Source organism: Falco punctatus (genome assembly GCF_963210335.1).
Source record: "Falco punctatus genome assembly, chromosome: 6".
NCBI lineage: Eukaryota > Metazoa > Chordata > Aves > Falconiformes > Falconidae > Falco > Falco punctatus.
Window position 1 is genome coordinate 20967508 of NC_137585.1, and position 16651 is coordinate 20984158.

Below are 16651 nucleotides of genomic sequence, written 5' to 3' on the forward strand. Positions count from 1 at the left end.
CACTTCATTACACTTCTGGGTGAAAGGCAGTATTAACATGAGTGTGATGGAGTGTTTGCAGCAGCCCAACACCATCATCGCTGAGGGCAACTGAAATTCCTTGGGGCTGAACATAACATTTGACCATTCCTGTCTGTTGGGGATCCTAATCTGTGGTTTTCAGCATGATTTCACCATGATACCTTTCATCTGTAACATGACCTGTGTGGAACACTACAGACAGTTACTGATGAAAAGTCTCCATCCAACAGATGATGCCTATTACCAAGGCAAATTGCTTATTTAGAAAAAAACTCGTATCGTTCTCAACCCTTCCTAAGATGAGAGCACCCTTTCTGCAAGACATTATCTAGGGACCACCCCAATGGCTCAAGAATTGAAGGACTGTGGAAAATAAATTAGTAAGCAAGCCAAGACAGCTATAGAATTCATTTGTAACTTACAGTAACATATAGCCTCTGATGTCAGAAGGGACATCAGCAGGTCCTCTGGTCTGTTCCCTGCCCAAAGCAAGGCAGCCCTGACATTGGATCAGGCCATTCAGGGCTTGGCCTCAGCAGCAGGCTGGGAGAGTTCTGGGGACAGTGAAAGGAACAGATGTGCAACTTGACCATGTGATAATGATTCCTCAGAATGCGAGGCTGTTTCAAAAGATATGACCTAATGACAGGTAGGCCTTCAAGGATACTGTGGTTCGCCTTAGGAAGACTTAAAATTCTGTTGAACATCAGAACTTTTTGTAAACAGTAGCATGAATAAGCAGGCAAAAAACTGCATTCCTAAGTTGTGAACATCACTTGTGGTCTGCATTCAGTCCCATCAACTGCACTGTACCTGAAAGGTGGTTTTTGGCAGGCACTTCTAGCTGGGGCCCAGCTGTCACAGGAGCAGACAATACTTCAAAATTTCTGTGATACAGATTAATTTTAGGGTATGAGCAAAGACTGCACACTATTTTTTATGCTGGCTAAACCACATCAGCCAGAACTACAGAAAACAGCAGAGACTGGCGCCTTGCCTATGCCGCTGCCCAGACAGGGGCCTTCTGCATGTTTGCAATGTCAAAAAATGTAAGAGCTTCTTTAACTAAACAAACAGATATTTGCTTACCACTATTTGGCCTACGGTCTTCCATGTTCTTAGAAAAGCTATGTCAGGTAAAGGAGGACAGTACAGTCAGAGTCAGGATTTGTGTGAAATGATCAAGCCTCCAGTGGCTCCTCTGCAAGGGAGGTTGGTGGCTGTTTGTAGTCTAGAATCAATAACTTAGACTGAGATAGAAGCACAGAGTGGTTACATGTCTAGGCACAAGGGTCTCCAGAGGAACATGTAGCAATATGGGCAATCAAATCAAAATTACACTATCTAAAGAGAGGAGAGTAACAGCACTGGTTGCACTTGGAGATAATGCTTTTTTTTTGTGGAAGAGTTCTAGATCTCCCAGTTCTCTCAGGAGGTCTTATCCTGAACCTCAACTTCGCAGCTGGGAAAAATTAACCCTTATTTCTTAGAGAACACAGTAGAACTATATTACTTTACTGTACTACTCATCCCTGCTTTCATCTTGCTTTTCTGCATTCTTCCTCCTATAGAGATACTTTGCTGTGCTATTCTCTTTACCTACAGTGACTACTCTTTACCCCTTAGCCTGCCGAAAGCTTCAAACATAGTTTCACACTTTGGTGCAGAAACTAGGAAAACTGGCAATTCCCTCCTTTTCCAAACCAGTGAACACTGCACAGACTTTTGAGTCTGGGAGAAGAATTGGGATCTTGAAGGAGGAGAGACAGAAATGTTTGCAGAACTGGGTAGAGGGAATCCCCCGTTTCACCCCTTTCAACTGCCAGAAGCATGCTGCTTTGCATATGACATCCTCTACCCATGTCTAAGTTGATGAGGAAGAAAGGTTTCAGCTTCCAAACATGAAACACCATAGATTAGATTACAAAGACTGCATGGAGGAAAGCACGTGCACCAGTGCACATATATCTGTAAAGTACACCACTGCATACATGTGAGAAAGCACTGGTCTGTGAATGGAGCAGAAGGAGGCCTGGGGGGAAAAGTTATTTTAATTTCAGGGGACGACAGACTGTGAACAATAGCTGAGGGAAGCTGAACATGAATACCAAGCCCTCATGTGAGGGGAAAAAAGATAGATATATATATATAGATATATATATATATGTATTTTAAGCTAGGAAAATTCAGAGTAAAAGGTATAAAACAGGGTTTTATTGAGAGATATGTTGAGGGCTGCTTTGTTGTTTACATTGAAATATTTGAGTCACCATTTATGTCTAAGTATTTGAACACTCCAAGCCACTTATTAGATGAGATGAGAAAGGAAATCTCAGTTTGTGAGAGAGGGATGGTGCCAATTTGATAATATCATACACTTGTTTATGTGCCATTGCTTCTTTATTCTAGCAACCATTTAATCTTTGTTACTATGTTACATTATTATAATACTTATCTTCATGCTCCCTCTCCTTTTAATGGGGAGGACTCAACTGTTCTTAGTTTTACCAACAAGACGGTTCATTTACTTGCTCATTCACTACGATTTATCTAGAATCTTATAAAGGAAGCAAGAACAGTCAGCAATAGACAAGTCTTTTTTCTAGGCTTTTTAAACAAAAGCAGATGAGTTTTCCTTCAATTAACAGCCACCAGTGAAAAGCAGCTAGGTGACACACTGCACAGGTGAGATAACCATGATGTTTCATAAATCATTGTATTTTTCCAAGCTAAGAATTAAGAAAACCTGTTAATGGTTTGGATTTGAGTAATTCAGATGAACACCAAGAGGAGATGTACCTGATAAAATAACTTTTGTATTAGGGATTGTCTTAAAATATGTGTTACACCTGCTTTTAATTTGAGCTGAAAAAATGCTGGTTACTTGCTTTAGAATGGACAGGATACTTTTCAACAATATATGAGGGCAGAGGCAGGGCAGAGCAGGGGACATAAATCACTCAAAATAGCTCATGTGGCACTCACTGGGCTACCCCAGCCACGAGTCTCCATTTTCACATTTCCAGCGAATAGCATAAGCATTAAGACTTTTTTTTCAACTTCATCTGGCACTTCACACACCATCTGAATGTTTGCATCTAAGCTCAATGTTTCTGTGAAAAGTTTTGGTTTTGATGAACATTTAAAAAAAAAAAAAAAAAACAAAAAAAAACACCTCAGTGAAAAATTCCTTACTAACTACTTTAATCTTTCAGCCACCCACTATTGATATAATACTGCGATAACATATCTCTGAATATCCTTATATAGGAATAATGGCCTTTCATAGAAAAAGGTAAATTCTTGTAGCCTGATTTTCTTTCCGAAACAAAGAAATAATGTCATGAACTTTACCAAACGGTATTCTGTGTATTTGATAGACACCACAGTGAAAGGTGAAGAACAATTCAGCTGTCTGTCTTTTGACTGAGATGTCTACTGCTTGTATGAACTGTTAGGTAGAATTTTACAGGCTTTAGATTTGGAGGGGATCTTAGTTCTTTTGGATTCACTGGTCACTTTTTGTTATTTAATTCAAGGGTCCAACGTACCTCAGTTTCAACCAAGTGGGCTTCTTGCTAAGAAAACACTGAATTAGATGGCATGAGACATGTTCCATTGCATAATTCACTTGCTTAAAAGAAGGCTATTACAATATGTTAGCAATGTTGTTCAAGCAAGAGAGCCATGCAAAAACAATTAATCTGACAGTTCTTTCCTCTCTCAGCTTCATTTTAATTTGGTCCCTGTCCATTATGATTACAGCGTTGTGATTACAGACTAATATACCATCTAATATGGGGTGAGCATTCAGGAAGCCATTAATGTGTAAGGAAACATTTTCAAACAGGAAGGGTTTTATGAATTTAATCCTGAAATACTCATCATCTTCAAATACCTAAAAATACTGAATTAGAATAATTCTGCACTGCTGACCTGGCAGGACCTTTTATCAACCCTCCCCACTCTTCTGCCTAGAAATATTGCCTTTTACTCTGGTCTGTTTATTTATTTTAAAACCTGTTAATAATTATATTTGGGTTTACATTTGGAATATTTTTTCTCAGAAATATTCCCATTACTTACAAAGCAATTTTCTGTTAAATCATGTACTGATGGAACATTATTCAACAAAGTCTAATTCATGATTCTCCTTTTTCTAATGCTTCAGTCATTTGGACAAAGGTCCAAGGGCCAGCTTTCATTCTGGTGAAGAATGATGATAAAACCTAGCAATATTAACCACAGAAACATGCAACTGACAGTGACATTAAGGTGACCAATAATTCATTACACTGTGCTGTGTGAATGTGCTGTATCCATTTGAAACCTCTTACAGTTTATTCACACTTTTCCTTAAAGAAGCCACCTGAAAGTGTTCAGAAATAAGAATGATTTACTAAACTCAAACCTGTCAGACAAGACTGTGATCAATTCCATAACTATAAATGAGACTCCCAACACATCTATCCAAGAAACTCAAAGCTTGCACTGCATTTATTCCAGTCACGCAGTAAGAACATTGTGACACCCATTCAAAGAAAAATGTATTGAAAACAACTGCCTAGGTACCTCAAAACAAATTTTGACAAAACCTGGTTCAAACAGCTATAGTTAAAGCACAAAAGCTTGCTAAGCTGGAAAGAGAAAAAGACCTGCAAAAGAGCAAGACTTCTAAAATGTTTTAGATAATCTGATGCAATTTTGAAACTCCTGCAGATCCATTTTGCATACAAGAATTGCAACTTATAGAAAAAAGCTTTATACAAAGGAGATCATAATGAAGCGGCTTCCAAATATTCTCAAAAGATAAAACGAAAGTGCAAGATGAGATGTGAAGAAAATAAACTTTTTAGATAGTATATTTGACAAATTTCAAGTAAGATATCCTTTTCTAGTTTTTCAGCTCAGCAACCAGAATTGGGTAGCACCACGGCTTTCTAGCAGTGAAGCAGCCTGCTGGAGGACCTCTCTCAGCTGCGGTGTTGCTCTCAGCTGTAGCAACATTTCACTAGTGAAACACACCAGTGGCTCAACTCAGCATCCCAGGAGATTCTTCATGCTGTTTGCTTTCTGACTGAGGATTTCACTCTCCAAAATCATTAGAGACTGATTTGGGAAATTTGCATTATCGTTCAATTGCAGCTACTGTTATTATTTATGATTTGGACGTTTCAGATTATTAAAGTTAGTCATTCTTCATTTATTGGCTTAGCCCAATGAATATCTAAAGCAAATTTCAGTGTAAAGACATAGCTTTATGGATTCTTCTCAGTCATTTTTTTCCAGAAGTCTTTCACAATATAAAATCCAAAACAACCCCTCCATATCCATCAAATTCATGACTGAAAATTATCCATTTGAAGTGACAGAACTAGACGAATGCTTTGTCAAAAGCTTTCCTGATTTATTACTGCTCTGGTTTACATCCCCAAATGTTCCTCCGGGACAAGCAAAGATTATGTGTGGTAGCCATCAGGAAAGACTTTGGCTCTTTGTTTGTTTTTGAAGGAAGCAACAATAAAACATTTTTAATGGGAAAAAAGATGAAAGGCACAGATGAAAGCCTAATGTGACATCTGCACAGAGCCCTGTTCTGAATCCCTTTTTCAACAACACCTGCTCCACTTCCCCAGTTCTGTTCAACTCCACAAGCTGGTCATTATAGTCCATCACATCCCAGCATCAGAGACATAGTAACAGACCACCAAAATGGTCTGTTCAATCCTTTCTACAGAGGCTATCCAAAAGAAAACACCCATCTTTCATACACAGTTACATTATTGGAAGGGTTATGATAGATATGACTTGAAGCTAGCAGGCAATTTTCCAGCATAACTGAAAAACTAGATTTTCAGCTTCAACATTTTTAAATGTAAAAGGAGCCAAAACAAAAATAAATCAGACAAGCAGAGTTGGGAAAAACAATGGACTGAGGAACATTTTCCTTAGTGCTACCATATATATCATAAAACAGCTAAAAGAACTAAGGCCAGTTGCTCTTTTATTATTTTTATTTTCAGAAATCTTTAATCTCTTTTGGTTTATCTTTTCAGCTCTAAGTAGGTTCAATTGTACACATACATAGTATAGTGTGCTTTTTCATTACGGTAACACACACTGGTAACTTCGGCATTTGCAGGCTTTTTTCATGTTGCACTCAACAATGTTAATTCTCCTCAAATATCATTTCTGGCATGAAATTTCCTCTGTTCCAAAGGGGACATACACACACAGTTTTTTCGATGTTCAATAACTTATTTAGCTGCAGGTGAATATCTACTTGCATGCACAAATACAATTAATTATGTGAACAATGATGCTTCCCTCCACTCTCACCTTGGTTTTGTTGATTTAAATGTACTGTTTCCCACTCATTGTAAATACTGAAGGTCAAAACCAACAAAGAATTATGTTACTTATTTGTGCTTCTTCATAACAAAATCTCTGTTTCATTTGACACCATCTTTTTCAAAAAAAAAAAAAAAAAAGGAGTCTGAGAAAATTGAAAGTCTGTAAATTAGGAAACAGAATCTGTCTGTTTTCCAAGGCAACAATCCAAGTCCCACATGGCTAATAATGAAGCACTTAGCACGCTAGACAGTTGAATTGTTATCTCACAGAAACAATGTTCTAATGGTGTTATTTACTATACAGATAAGCAACTAAAGAAAAAAAAGAGTCTCAAAATCATTAGCATTTTGTAAATAAGAATTATGAGTTTAGAACAAAAATCACTAGATGTGCATGCACTCTATTGTTGAGGTTCTCTCCAGGCCAAAACACAGGGGTGATCACATCAAGTACTCCAAATACAGAAGAAATTTGTAATCATCACTTGGTTGAAAGACATGTTACCCTCAGAAGGTTAGTAAGATTTAACGACTCCAGACTTGAACTCTGACGCAGAGCAGCAGAACAATTGCTCAAACACATGCTGGGACTGGCTATTCACAGGGTTAAAGTTACAGATATGAATAAATGTTCTCTTGATTCTGACCAGTAAGAAGGACCGTATCAACACAAAATAAAATAGACATCTTTTGTGTTTACATTAATGTCATTTTAATGGGTTGGCCTTTTCAGCCTGCTCTACACAGCTATTTAGGAACTTAATTAATAATTAGCAGACTTGATAACTTCAGACTGTGGGAGAAAGACACCATAATGTGGGAAGAAAAGAGCTGGAGGATGGTGGTCTGCTTAATGTTCAGATAATTAAGAGTGTCAGACAGATGAGTATCTGCTTGATTTATTCCCTCTTTTGAACCTTCAAGTGAATTATGGTTAATGTAGACCAGTTATGACAGTGAAAAAAATATTTCCTTTCAGAAAACATGAAGCAATAATCAGTTGTTTCAGTGCTGGAGTGCTGAATGAAATTAAGTGATAAGGGTTTTGGAAAACAGTATTGAGGGACAAACCTCCCAACAGTAGAGAATTTAACTGGGGTCTTTTTAAACTTTTATACATTGCTTATCTTCTTTTTGCTTCTTACAGTTCTTATTTATATAGAAAAAGAAATAAAAATATTATGTTTAAGCTTTGAAACCAATAGTCTAATTCACTTTGTTTTCATCAAGTTGGCTTTCACTGAAAGATCCTTTTTATTCCCATTCTCACTTACCTGCAAGATGTGGACTGGAAAAGAGAGAAGACTACTCCCTATTCTCTTGATTGTCAGACAAAGTGGCATTGAGAAATGCTGTAAACTAGGAATGTTCTATAAAGTTTTAGTGACCTAGGAGATAAGGTACAAAAGGACATTTTGCCTTCAGCAAGGATTTCACCTGACTTTTTCTTTTCTTGAGTTAAGCATACCAGATTCTCATGCTCCACCAAAATTTACAAACACTCACACTCTCCCACAACAATGAAACCTGTTTCTTAGCACCACCTTCACGCAGCTGCTACAGATCCTACAGGACACTGTATTTCTCCCTGTTACCCAATCCTCCTGTGGAAGGCAACCATCTGTGAGACATCCTCCTGGCCACCTGCTGCCCCAGCCAGCTGTTTCGATTGTACACTGCAGCTGCCACCTGTGAAAGCAGCTAAAAGCCAAAAACACTCAAGCAAATGGGAAAGCGATTGGCAGGTTGCCAGAGGCAAAGGAGTGGATTAAAACTCTAGCACAAAAGCTGGGGAAAAAAAAACCAAAAACAAAAAACCAAACACAAAAACCAACAACAAACCACACACAACAATCAAAAAAACCCTAAAATAAAAAAACTAAACCCCAAACCCTGTGTGTGAAACACAGTAGCAAGGAGATAAACACAAGACTTTCAGAAAGCTGAAGGGCCCAGAGAGGCTCACAGCAGGTTTCTTTCCCCTCAAGCAATTTTTCTGCTTTGCTAGAACCAGTTTAATAACTTTTCTTCTCATCATAGCTCCAGGGAATGGGAAAACTTGTTCTGGCCTTCTCCTCTCCCAGGAACTCTGATGGAAAAAGGCAAAAATCAGAGTGGATTTCTAGAAGATAGTGGGGCAGGGTAAATGTCCCCATGCCTCATGGACATTAGGAACTCTTGAAATAAGACTAAAATGGGATTTAAGCGGTACATAGGTCCTGTGCTGGCACTGTATGCGTGGGCAATTTTTAGTCTCCTCGAGAAGAGGAGTGTGTTCAGAAGTACCAATGAGCAGCTGAAACACTGATGGATGCAGACGGACCCAGTTCTCAAGAATTCAGAGGGGAAAAGTCACACACGATAAGAAAATAAACCAACCAAACACACACAAGGTGTAGGATCAATTAAATTTTCACTGTCAATAACAGAATTATTGGAACAAATCTACAACAGATACAAGCAAAGAACAGACTGAAGCTATCCTGATTTACAACAGCTAAAGATGTGTCCCAAGAGTGAATATTCTGTTCTGTCCACCTTTGCCAACCACTGTCCCGTAATTTTTAAGTAAAATCTTCAGAGAAACTTATCACTGCTTGATGGAAAGGAGTTAACAATTTATTATTCAACATTAATATTTAAAAGTGATGAGCTGGTACATCATTGTTGGGTAGCTGTTCATCTCTGGTGTGCCTGGAAATTGAGTCAATTGAAATAACTGAGATATTATTATAAATTATATTTGTCATTAAAATAAGTTAGTGTTGACAGTCACCACCATTTCTAGTAAGCAGTTTCTAGATTTATAATAGTGTTGTAAACCATGGAAGTTAAAATCAGTCGACTTTTCCCCTGCGGTTCTGGAGTCTCATCACCAGTATTCTGAATTATGTTAGAGTCTTCATTTTCAAGTTTTATTTTGGGTGGGTACACTGTGCGTAACGTTGTATTATTTAATAGTGGAGTTGTAATGTCATTCGTTACAATTAAAGATAAATATAAACTTGTTACTGAGGTTTGTTTTTACCAGTCCTTTCTTCTCGATTGCTAATTTGGTAATGAAAGAGAATGCAACACTTGAGAATAAAATGTTACCTGTTTGCATTTCTTAAAAGGAATTATGTGAGTGTACATGCACACGTGTTCCCCACATTATTAAATCATTGAGCTTCTTTTTAAAATCTCTTTAGAGATAAGTGGAAGAAAAACCTTTGTTTTCCATTACTTTAATAAGGACTGAAATTCAATTTGTGAAGTAAAGGAAAGCTTTTATTAATTAATTAAGGCTTTATTAATAAAAAGTATGAAATTACTGTTAAATTTTGTAAGTAGAATTTATGACTTGGGTGATGCCTTTTAAAATACTGGAACAGGAATATGAATAATTACATAAATTCAAATGTTAGGTAGAAAAGAGTTTACTACAGAACAACAACAGTGTAATTAAAGGAAAAAGGTGCATAGTGTGATGAATACAAAAAGCAAAATTTTAAGAGATGTATGCCATATTAGAGTTCTCAGTTTAGACTGAAATTTTTGAACAAAAAACTAAATAAAAGATATATCCAGCATGAACAGGGCTACTACCAGCAAAAGGCAGATAATACAGTGAACACTGAGAAATATTTTATTTTATGTGGGTATGTGTAGTTGGGCTATATATTCAGCTATATATAAATGTATTTTGCCACATTATATTGTAGTGTGCCAGATAAAGATATTTATTATCCAGGTTGGAATATCTGCTCTATATTACCCAAGTTTATAATACTAGACAGCTTGAGCAAAATATGGGGGAAAAAAATGTGACCTGCAGAGGTCTACACTGCAAAGTAAAGAGGACGAAAAGAGGATGAAGACCACAGATACTTAAGTCTTTTTTTTTTTTTTTTCTTTTTTTCTGAGAAGAAGAGAGCAGTTAAAGAAAACACAGGTAAACTGATAATATTCCCCACTGTCCACTGAACTTTAGAAATAATTTATAATTGCACAGGAAAACTACCAACTCTGTGGTCACATTATAAGAACTCTAGAATGGACAATTTATATCCAGTATGACTAAGTTTAATATAAGATAGTCAAAAGCATAATTCAGATGCTGTAGAAAGATAGCACGCTAAATGTGGTTCCTCTTTATTTGATAGATGTGCTTATTAGACATGTTATTGCTATCCTACTCATTTCAGTGATACAAACACATTCATAATTCTGTTTTATCCCTACTACTACTTCCAGAAAGTATGATCTATGCTCTTTCTGACCTCACACTTCATCAACCAAATGATTAAATTTCAAGTTGTTGTCTTTCCTTTGCAGGGAGGAAAGTTTTTGCTTTAAGGAGTCTGAACCAGTTGAACTGTAAATGAAAGCTCAGTTTGCCCATCACTACTAAACATGAAAAAATAAAAGCCAAACCCACTAAAGTTTGATTTTCAGATCACAGGGCAGCTTTTCAGGTGGCAGAAATCCACATTCCTATTCTGAGAGCTCTGAAGTAATAGCACAGCGAACAGAATAACCACTGCATGCAATAATATGATTAGAGAGATCCTTATGTTGCAGAGGTAGATGGTGAATGGCAGTTATGTCAGGACTGGTGCATCTCCATAATCACAAAAAGGAACTATTGGAAACTCACAAGTCAGATATACAAAGGGGTAAGACATACACTTTGGCACACGAGAAGTCTGACAGCTTCAGGAGAGGTCAGAGAAACCACAAAATCAGGATCCTTTATAAGTAAGCCAACGCTGCTTGGAGATTGCAAGTTTTGAGGTAGGCTGTTTTTAGCTCAAACCAGAAAATGCAAAAAAAACCCAAATAGTATCTTACTTAAGTGAGCAGAACTTTCCCTCCTCCCTCCCACCAGGGGCAGGGAAACGGCAGAGATAAGTAGGTCTTTTATACAACTTACCCATACCTGGTATGAAAGGGGAATAAAGAAGGAGCAGAAAAATAGGCTTTCTGTTGATTTTTAACAAAAAGAGAGTTTGTCACCAGTAGAATCATGATTAAAGTTTACTGCAAGAAAAAATGACTGTGGTACTAATGGCAAATTTCTTACCAGTAAAGCTGATGGGCTACTTGGATGCTCTGAAGAGAACGATTCAGCAGGAGTTTCACTAGAGGGCTTTCAAGGCTCCACTCAAACTTGACTACCTTAACAGATAAATTAATAGCAAGAATCACTTGTATGCTGGCTTTCTTGTCTTTCCTTTATAACAAAATTAATCAGAAAGGACCCAGAGCTTACTTTGAATGAAACAATCTGACATATGGAGAACGCCCTAGCAATGCAATGAGCAAAGAAACTTCAGGACACAAGTTGTTTGCCACCATCTGCAAGACAGGTGGATACCATCTTGATTATGGCTGTGTTAACATCCATGTAAATACGCAGCTTTTCTTCCCCTGCTTGAAACTATCAATCTATATTTTAGTTTTTATCTGATTATCTGGGTTGCAAAATAAACTTAATTGTGAAACAGAAGCTGTGGAAGGTGAAAGGTCACATAAGTGCTCTACTGTGTGAATGCTGTAAAGCTGTGCAGGTTCCACTGCTTCACAGTAGTGTATTAGATAAATATATTCATACATATATATCTATCTAGATATATGTATATATGTACATGCATTTATATAAACATATATTTTAAACACACAAAACCCCATGAGGAACTCTGATATGTGGAGTAGCAAGCAATCCATGTGCAGTGTTACAACGTAAGGGGAAAAAGTTTTCAAAGATTCCGTTTTAACTGTGACACAGGACCTACTCGAGCACAAAGTGATTGATTTGGAAGCAGCGGGCCCATAACTTGTAAAACATTAATTTCCAGTGAAACACGGTGTACATCTATAAAGAGACAATTCTACACCCAAATTACCCTGGCTACTCTGTGCTGACAACAATTTTCCCCATATATGTGATATGAAGTATACGGTGATGTGTTGCAACACCATTTGCTTCTTTGACTGCAGCTAAGCCCTGCCATCACCAGCCCCTGGTTTGGTGGTCGTAGCAGAATTTCTCTTGTTCAGATGTATGTTTTATTTTATTTTGGTATCTGAAAATACCTTCTTGTAGTACACAGTCGAGTTCAATCAGCATGCCAAAACAATTACATCCTTTTAAGTGGACAACAGTCTATACCTCAGCCCTGTTCTTAAGTCAATCATTGCATCAGCTGATCTTTCTCATTTATTCCTCTTACAATGTATCAATAAAACTGAAAGAATCAAAAGTATTTAAAGAAGTTACTGATATGGACAGAAGACTTACTTGGCTCTCACTTTCTTCCTTACCTGAACCAGCTGTGGGAGGTATTCTAACAGTTCATCATTTGACATATTTTCTAGTTGCTGGACTGCTGTTCTGCGAATATCTTGATCGGGAAAACTAGAGCAAAACAAATAGATATCATTAAGAGCTACTCAACCACTGCAACTCTCCTGAGCACTCACTGATACAAAATGTTAGCAAAACAGGTTTTCTCTCAAAATGGAATAGGAAAAAACCCACAATTCATTTATTGTACTGTAACAAGAATCAAGGACACACAGCAGATACCTTAATTGGTTTAATTGTAACAATGTCATACAAGAAAAAAGACAAAACCCTGCTGTTTAAATACAGCTATAATGTATTGTAATTTCCTGAAGTATGAAGAAAATTATGGATCTCCATTTGCTGCCTTCAGTTACCTGGAATAAAAAAATTCTGTGCCATGAGAACCATTAACAGTCACTTGAAGACTTCTTTTGTTCTGTGCAACAACAAAAAGGCTTGAAATTTTCCCCACAGAAAGGGTTCATTTCAGATAATTTGCTCCAATGTCAGCTCTTCTTGTTTATATCATTACATGAGAAATAATATTTTTTAAACAGAAGTAATTTTGAAATGGAAAACATGGGTTTTTTTTCATTTTTCTAAAGGAAAATTTAGTAAAAAATTAACACCTTCCCGCAGAAAGGCTCCAAGTCAGTGAAACAGCCATTTCTAATGGGAAAATATTTGAGTATTCAGCATAAGTTGTATTCTCAACAAATTCTGGTTGACACCAAAGTGGCTTTAGCCTAACACAGATTTTGTGATGGAGCTCTAACCGTAAAAATAATAAAAGAGGAAAACACGCTGTAACAGTAATGATAAAACAGAGAAAGAAGGCTAGATAATATAGTTGGTCAAAATATTTTTCTTTTAAAAAGAAAGAACAAGATTTTGATGTAATCTGACTGATCAAAACTGACCCTTAGCAGAACACTTTAACTTTTCAGAGAAAAAGACAAAAATTACACAGTGTTTCTTTTAATATATGAAAGCTGAAAAAATTATCTTTTAAGGACTTATTTTGAAAAAATAAAATACAAAAATAATTTCCACCTTTTCCTGTGTTGAATTTGTGACATTAATGGTGATATATGCAGAATTTTGTGTACATGGAAGATTGGTTTGGGGTTAGCTGCTCTGCTACCAGAGCACTTTCACAACAAAGGGAACAGAGGTGCCATGCGGTGTCACCCTTAACTCTCTGTCAGTACTTGAAACTTGTCCACTGACATCCCAAGAATCTTTTATGTCTTCTTCTGAAAACAAACTGGAAATGTTCACACAGATCTCACAGTCGCCAGAGCCACAAGAGTGGTCATCTCTGCCAAAGGGGCAAAAATGTCTTCAAACAGCAGCACAGTCGACCAGATATGGCTCCAAAGAGCCGCTGGGCATTGATCCAGTTCTCGGAGGGCAACCACCTGCCTGCAACAAGCGGTGGATCCCTCCCCTCTGAACTGATACGGCTGTTAGGCTCTTTTGAAAATCTCTGGTTTGGCAGTCTAGGCATACATAAAAATGATGACTAAAGGACACGGATGTCAATTCACTCTGGAGAAAGTCCTTTGAAATCAAACCCACCATGCATGGCAGCAGGTGTCATGGGGCCACCAGTATCACTGCTTTATGTGCTCAACACAGAAACAGGCTGCTCTCTTCCCAGCTTCCCATCCACCACCTTTTACCAATAATATACCCACTAGAAAAATAAATCAGAAGAGAAACATGGGAGACAGTACCACACTTGCAGCAATGACTGCTCATTGCTATCAAGAGAGAAAGAGAAGGAATTGTAAAAGGTAAAGTGCTCAGAAGTATAACAGCACTTGCAGCTCTAAACTTGAGCTTTTAAGTTCAATACAACAGGCTGGAGCAAAACAATACATACACTTTGATCATCGAATTAACTACAGGCCATCAAACAAAAATGTGGATTATTTTTTTCTTAAATGGCTAACAGTTAGACCCACTTGAAAGGCCTGGATTTCTGTGTTGCAACCGGCTGCCACCTGTAGGACTTTCAAACCCCCTATTAACAATGCAGATCAGGTCAGATGTTATTATTTTCTTTGTCTGTTATGGTACATATTTAATGATGTTTTTAATAAAATTTATAATTTTTGTATAATGCTGAGGGCCTTGATGAGGAGAGAGGGAATACATTATAAACAAATTATCATGATAGCCTCGCATTAGGCCTGTATTGCAAGGATCTATTTATTTATTTATTTATTTATTCTAGGCAACCTATTAGGAATATGAAGTTGTTACTTTAATATTTGTATGATTATTTAGAACAAAACATATTTGAAAGAGGACTGCATATTAAAAAAAAATAATAATCCCTTTTATATCATCCTATCTTCTAATTATGCAATTGCTCCAAAGGCTTGTGTGCCAAGCACGTGCAGATAATACAGAAATTAGTCTTTCCCTTCCCTTCTCGCCTAGTTCAACAGGTTACTGAACAGTGAAATACACTCTGCACAGGCACCAAGTCAAGCAGAAAAATGTTATTACTTAGTTACTGCTTGCCCTTACTAGCAACCAACATTTAAATATACGCAATGCTACGATGAGAGAAACTCCTACATATTTTGCAGCTATACAAAGAACAATACAGTTATTTTAATCCTGACCTTTCCAGAAAATTCAGCAGCTAACATTTGATTTGTTTAGAATTATTTTGCTGTAAAGTCCAAACTGAGGCTATATTTAAGTTAACAAAAGTATCTCTAAGAGATGTGACTACAATAACGATGAGCTCAGATGCATAGGCACTGTGGTGAAAAATCCATAGGTTTGCTTGCTTCAGGAAACATAGCCTTTGTCACTTTTCTTGAATGAGATTTTGGTAATTAGTTATTCTTGTTTACTAAACTGGTTTCTTCAGCTTGTAAATCTAGAGGTCAGTCTGAGGCGGAGTTGAATCTTTTTGAAAGAGTGGGCAGTTAATATGTTCTTTTAACTACCTGACAATTTGTTAAGCCACAGATGTAATATCCACTGCTATCCTGAATTTCATTTTGGTCAAGAACACAGGTACAATAGAAAAAATTAATTCCGTTTGGTTTACCCCTTACATTTCTACTTGAGCAAACATTTAACATCCTCAGAAACACTAGAACTACAGCAAATAGTTATGAACTCTAACAGTATTACATGGCGTTTATGCTATTCTTGCTTATATACATCAGTTTACTTGCTAAAAGCTAGTAACAGGGTAAGGTCTAGAAGCAGGTCTGAGTAAAAAATCCTACCGTTTACATGCCTGGAAACTATGTCACCTTGTAGTGTAGTAATTAATTAGGGCTGGAGGGTTTTTTCCAGTGAATAACCTTGCAAACTTTTTAGTGTTGCATCAAATCTGATTTTAGTAATCCATAAATTAGTCTTGATTAAGGAACACAATTGATTTTTTGGTTCTGTGAACTCAATGCAAATGAAATAATTTTAGGCCTAAACAAAACAGCTTCATGGTTTGGATATTAGATGACAGCTGATTTCCAGGGCTTGCAACAATGAATATATCACTATTTACCCATCCTGAAAATTCTGGAAGCAGGAAAGTGAGACGATTTTATCACAATCAATTCAATATTCCAGTGTTTAAGGATACTCTCCTGAGAAAGAGGAGCTCATCTATATTAGATCAATTTTGCAAAGGATTTGAACCATAGATTATCAGGTTCCTGACATGTGGCCTCTGATAACACCTTCAGAGAGGCAGGGGATTCAGGGACTTGTCTTCCTTAGCTGTTTTATGGTTGTCACAAAAATCTCTGAGAATTTAGCTAGAAAAGAAGCAACTTAAACCAAAAACCTTTAACAATGCTTGTATGACTCTTTCTTTGCACAGTTTCAAAATGGTAATTTTGATCCAGATTTCCAATTACTTGTAGTTGTACTTTTTCTTCCTTGACAAACAAAATATTAGTCAATAAAT

General features: G+C 37.0%; 1 protein-coding gene across 1 annotated transcript in view; it reads right to left on the reverse strand.

The window, feature by feature from the left end:
• PIK3C2G (phosphatidylinositol-4-phosphate 3-kinase catalytic subunit type 2 gamma) overlaps window positions 1-16651 on the reverse strand; it is a 288176-nt gene that overhangs the window by 97091 nt on the left and 174434 nt on the right. Inside the window, exons 18-19 of the mRNA XM_080391788.1 lie at window positions 12681-12774; window positions 11440-11534 (exon numbers count right to left, since the gene is read on the reverse strand). Of these exons, the coding sequence (XP_080247914.1) occupies window positions 11440-11534; window positions 12681-12774 (189 nt within the window). The remainder of the gene's footprint in view (window positions 1-11439; window positions 11535-12680; window positions 12775-16651) is intronic.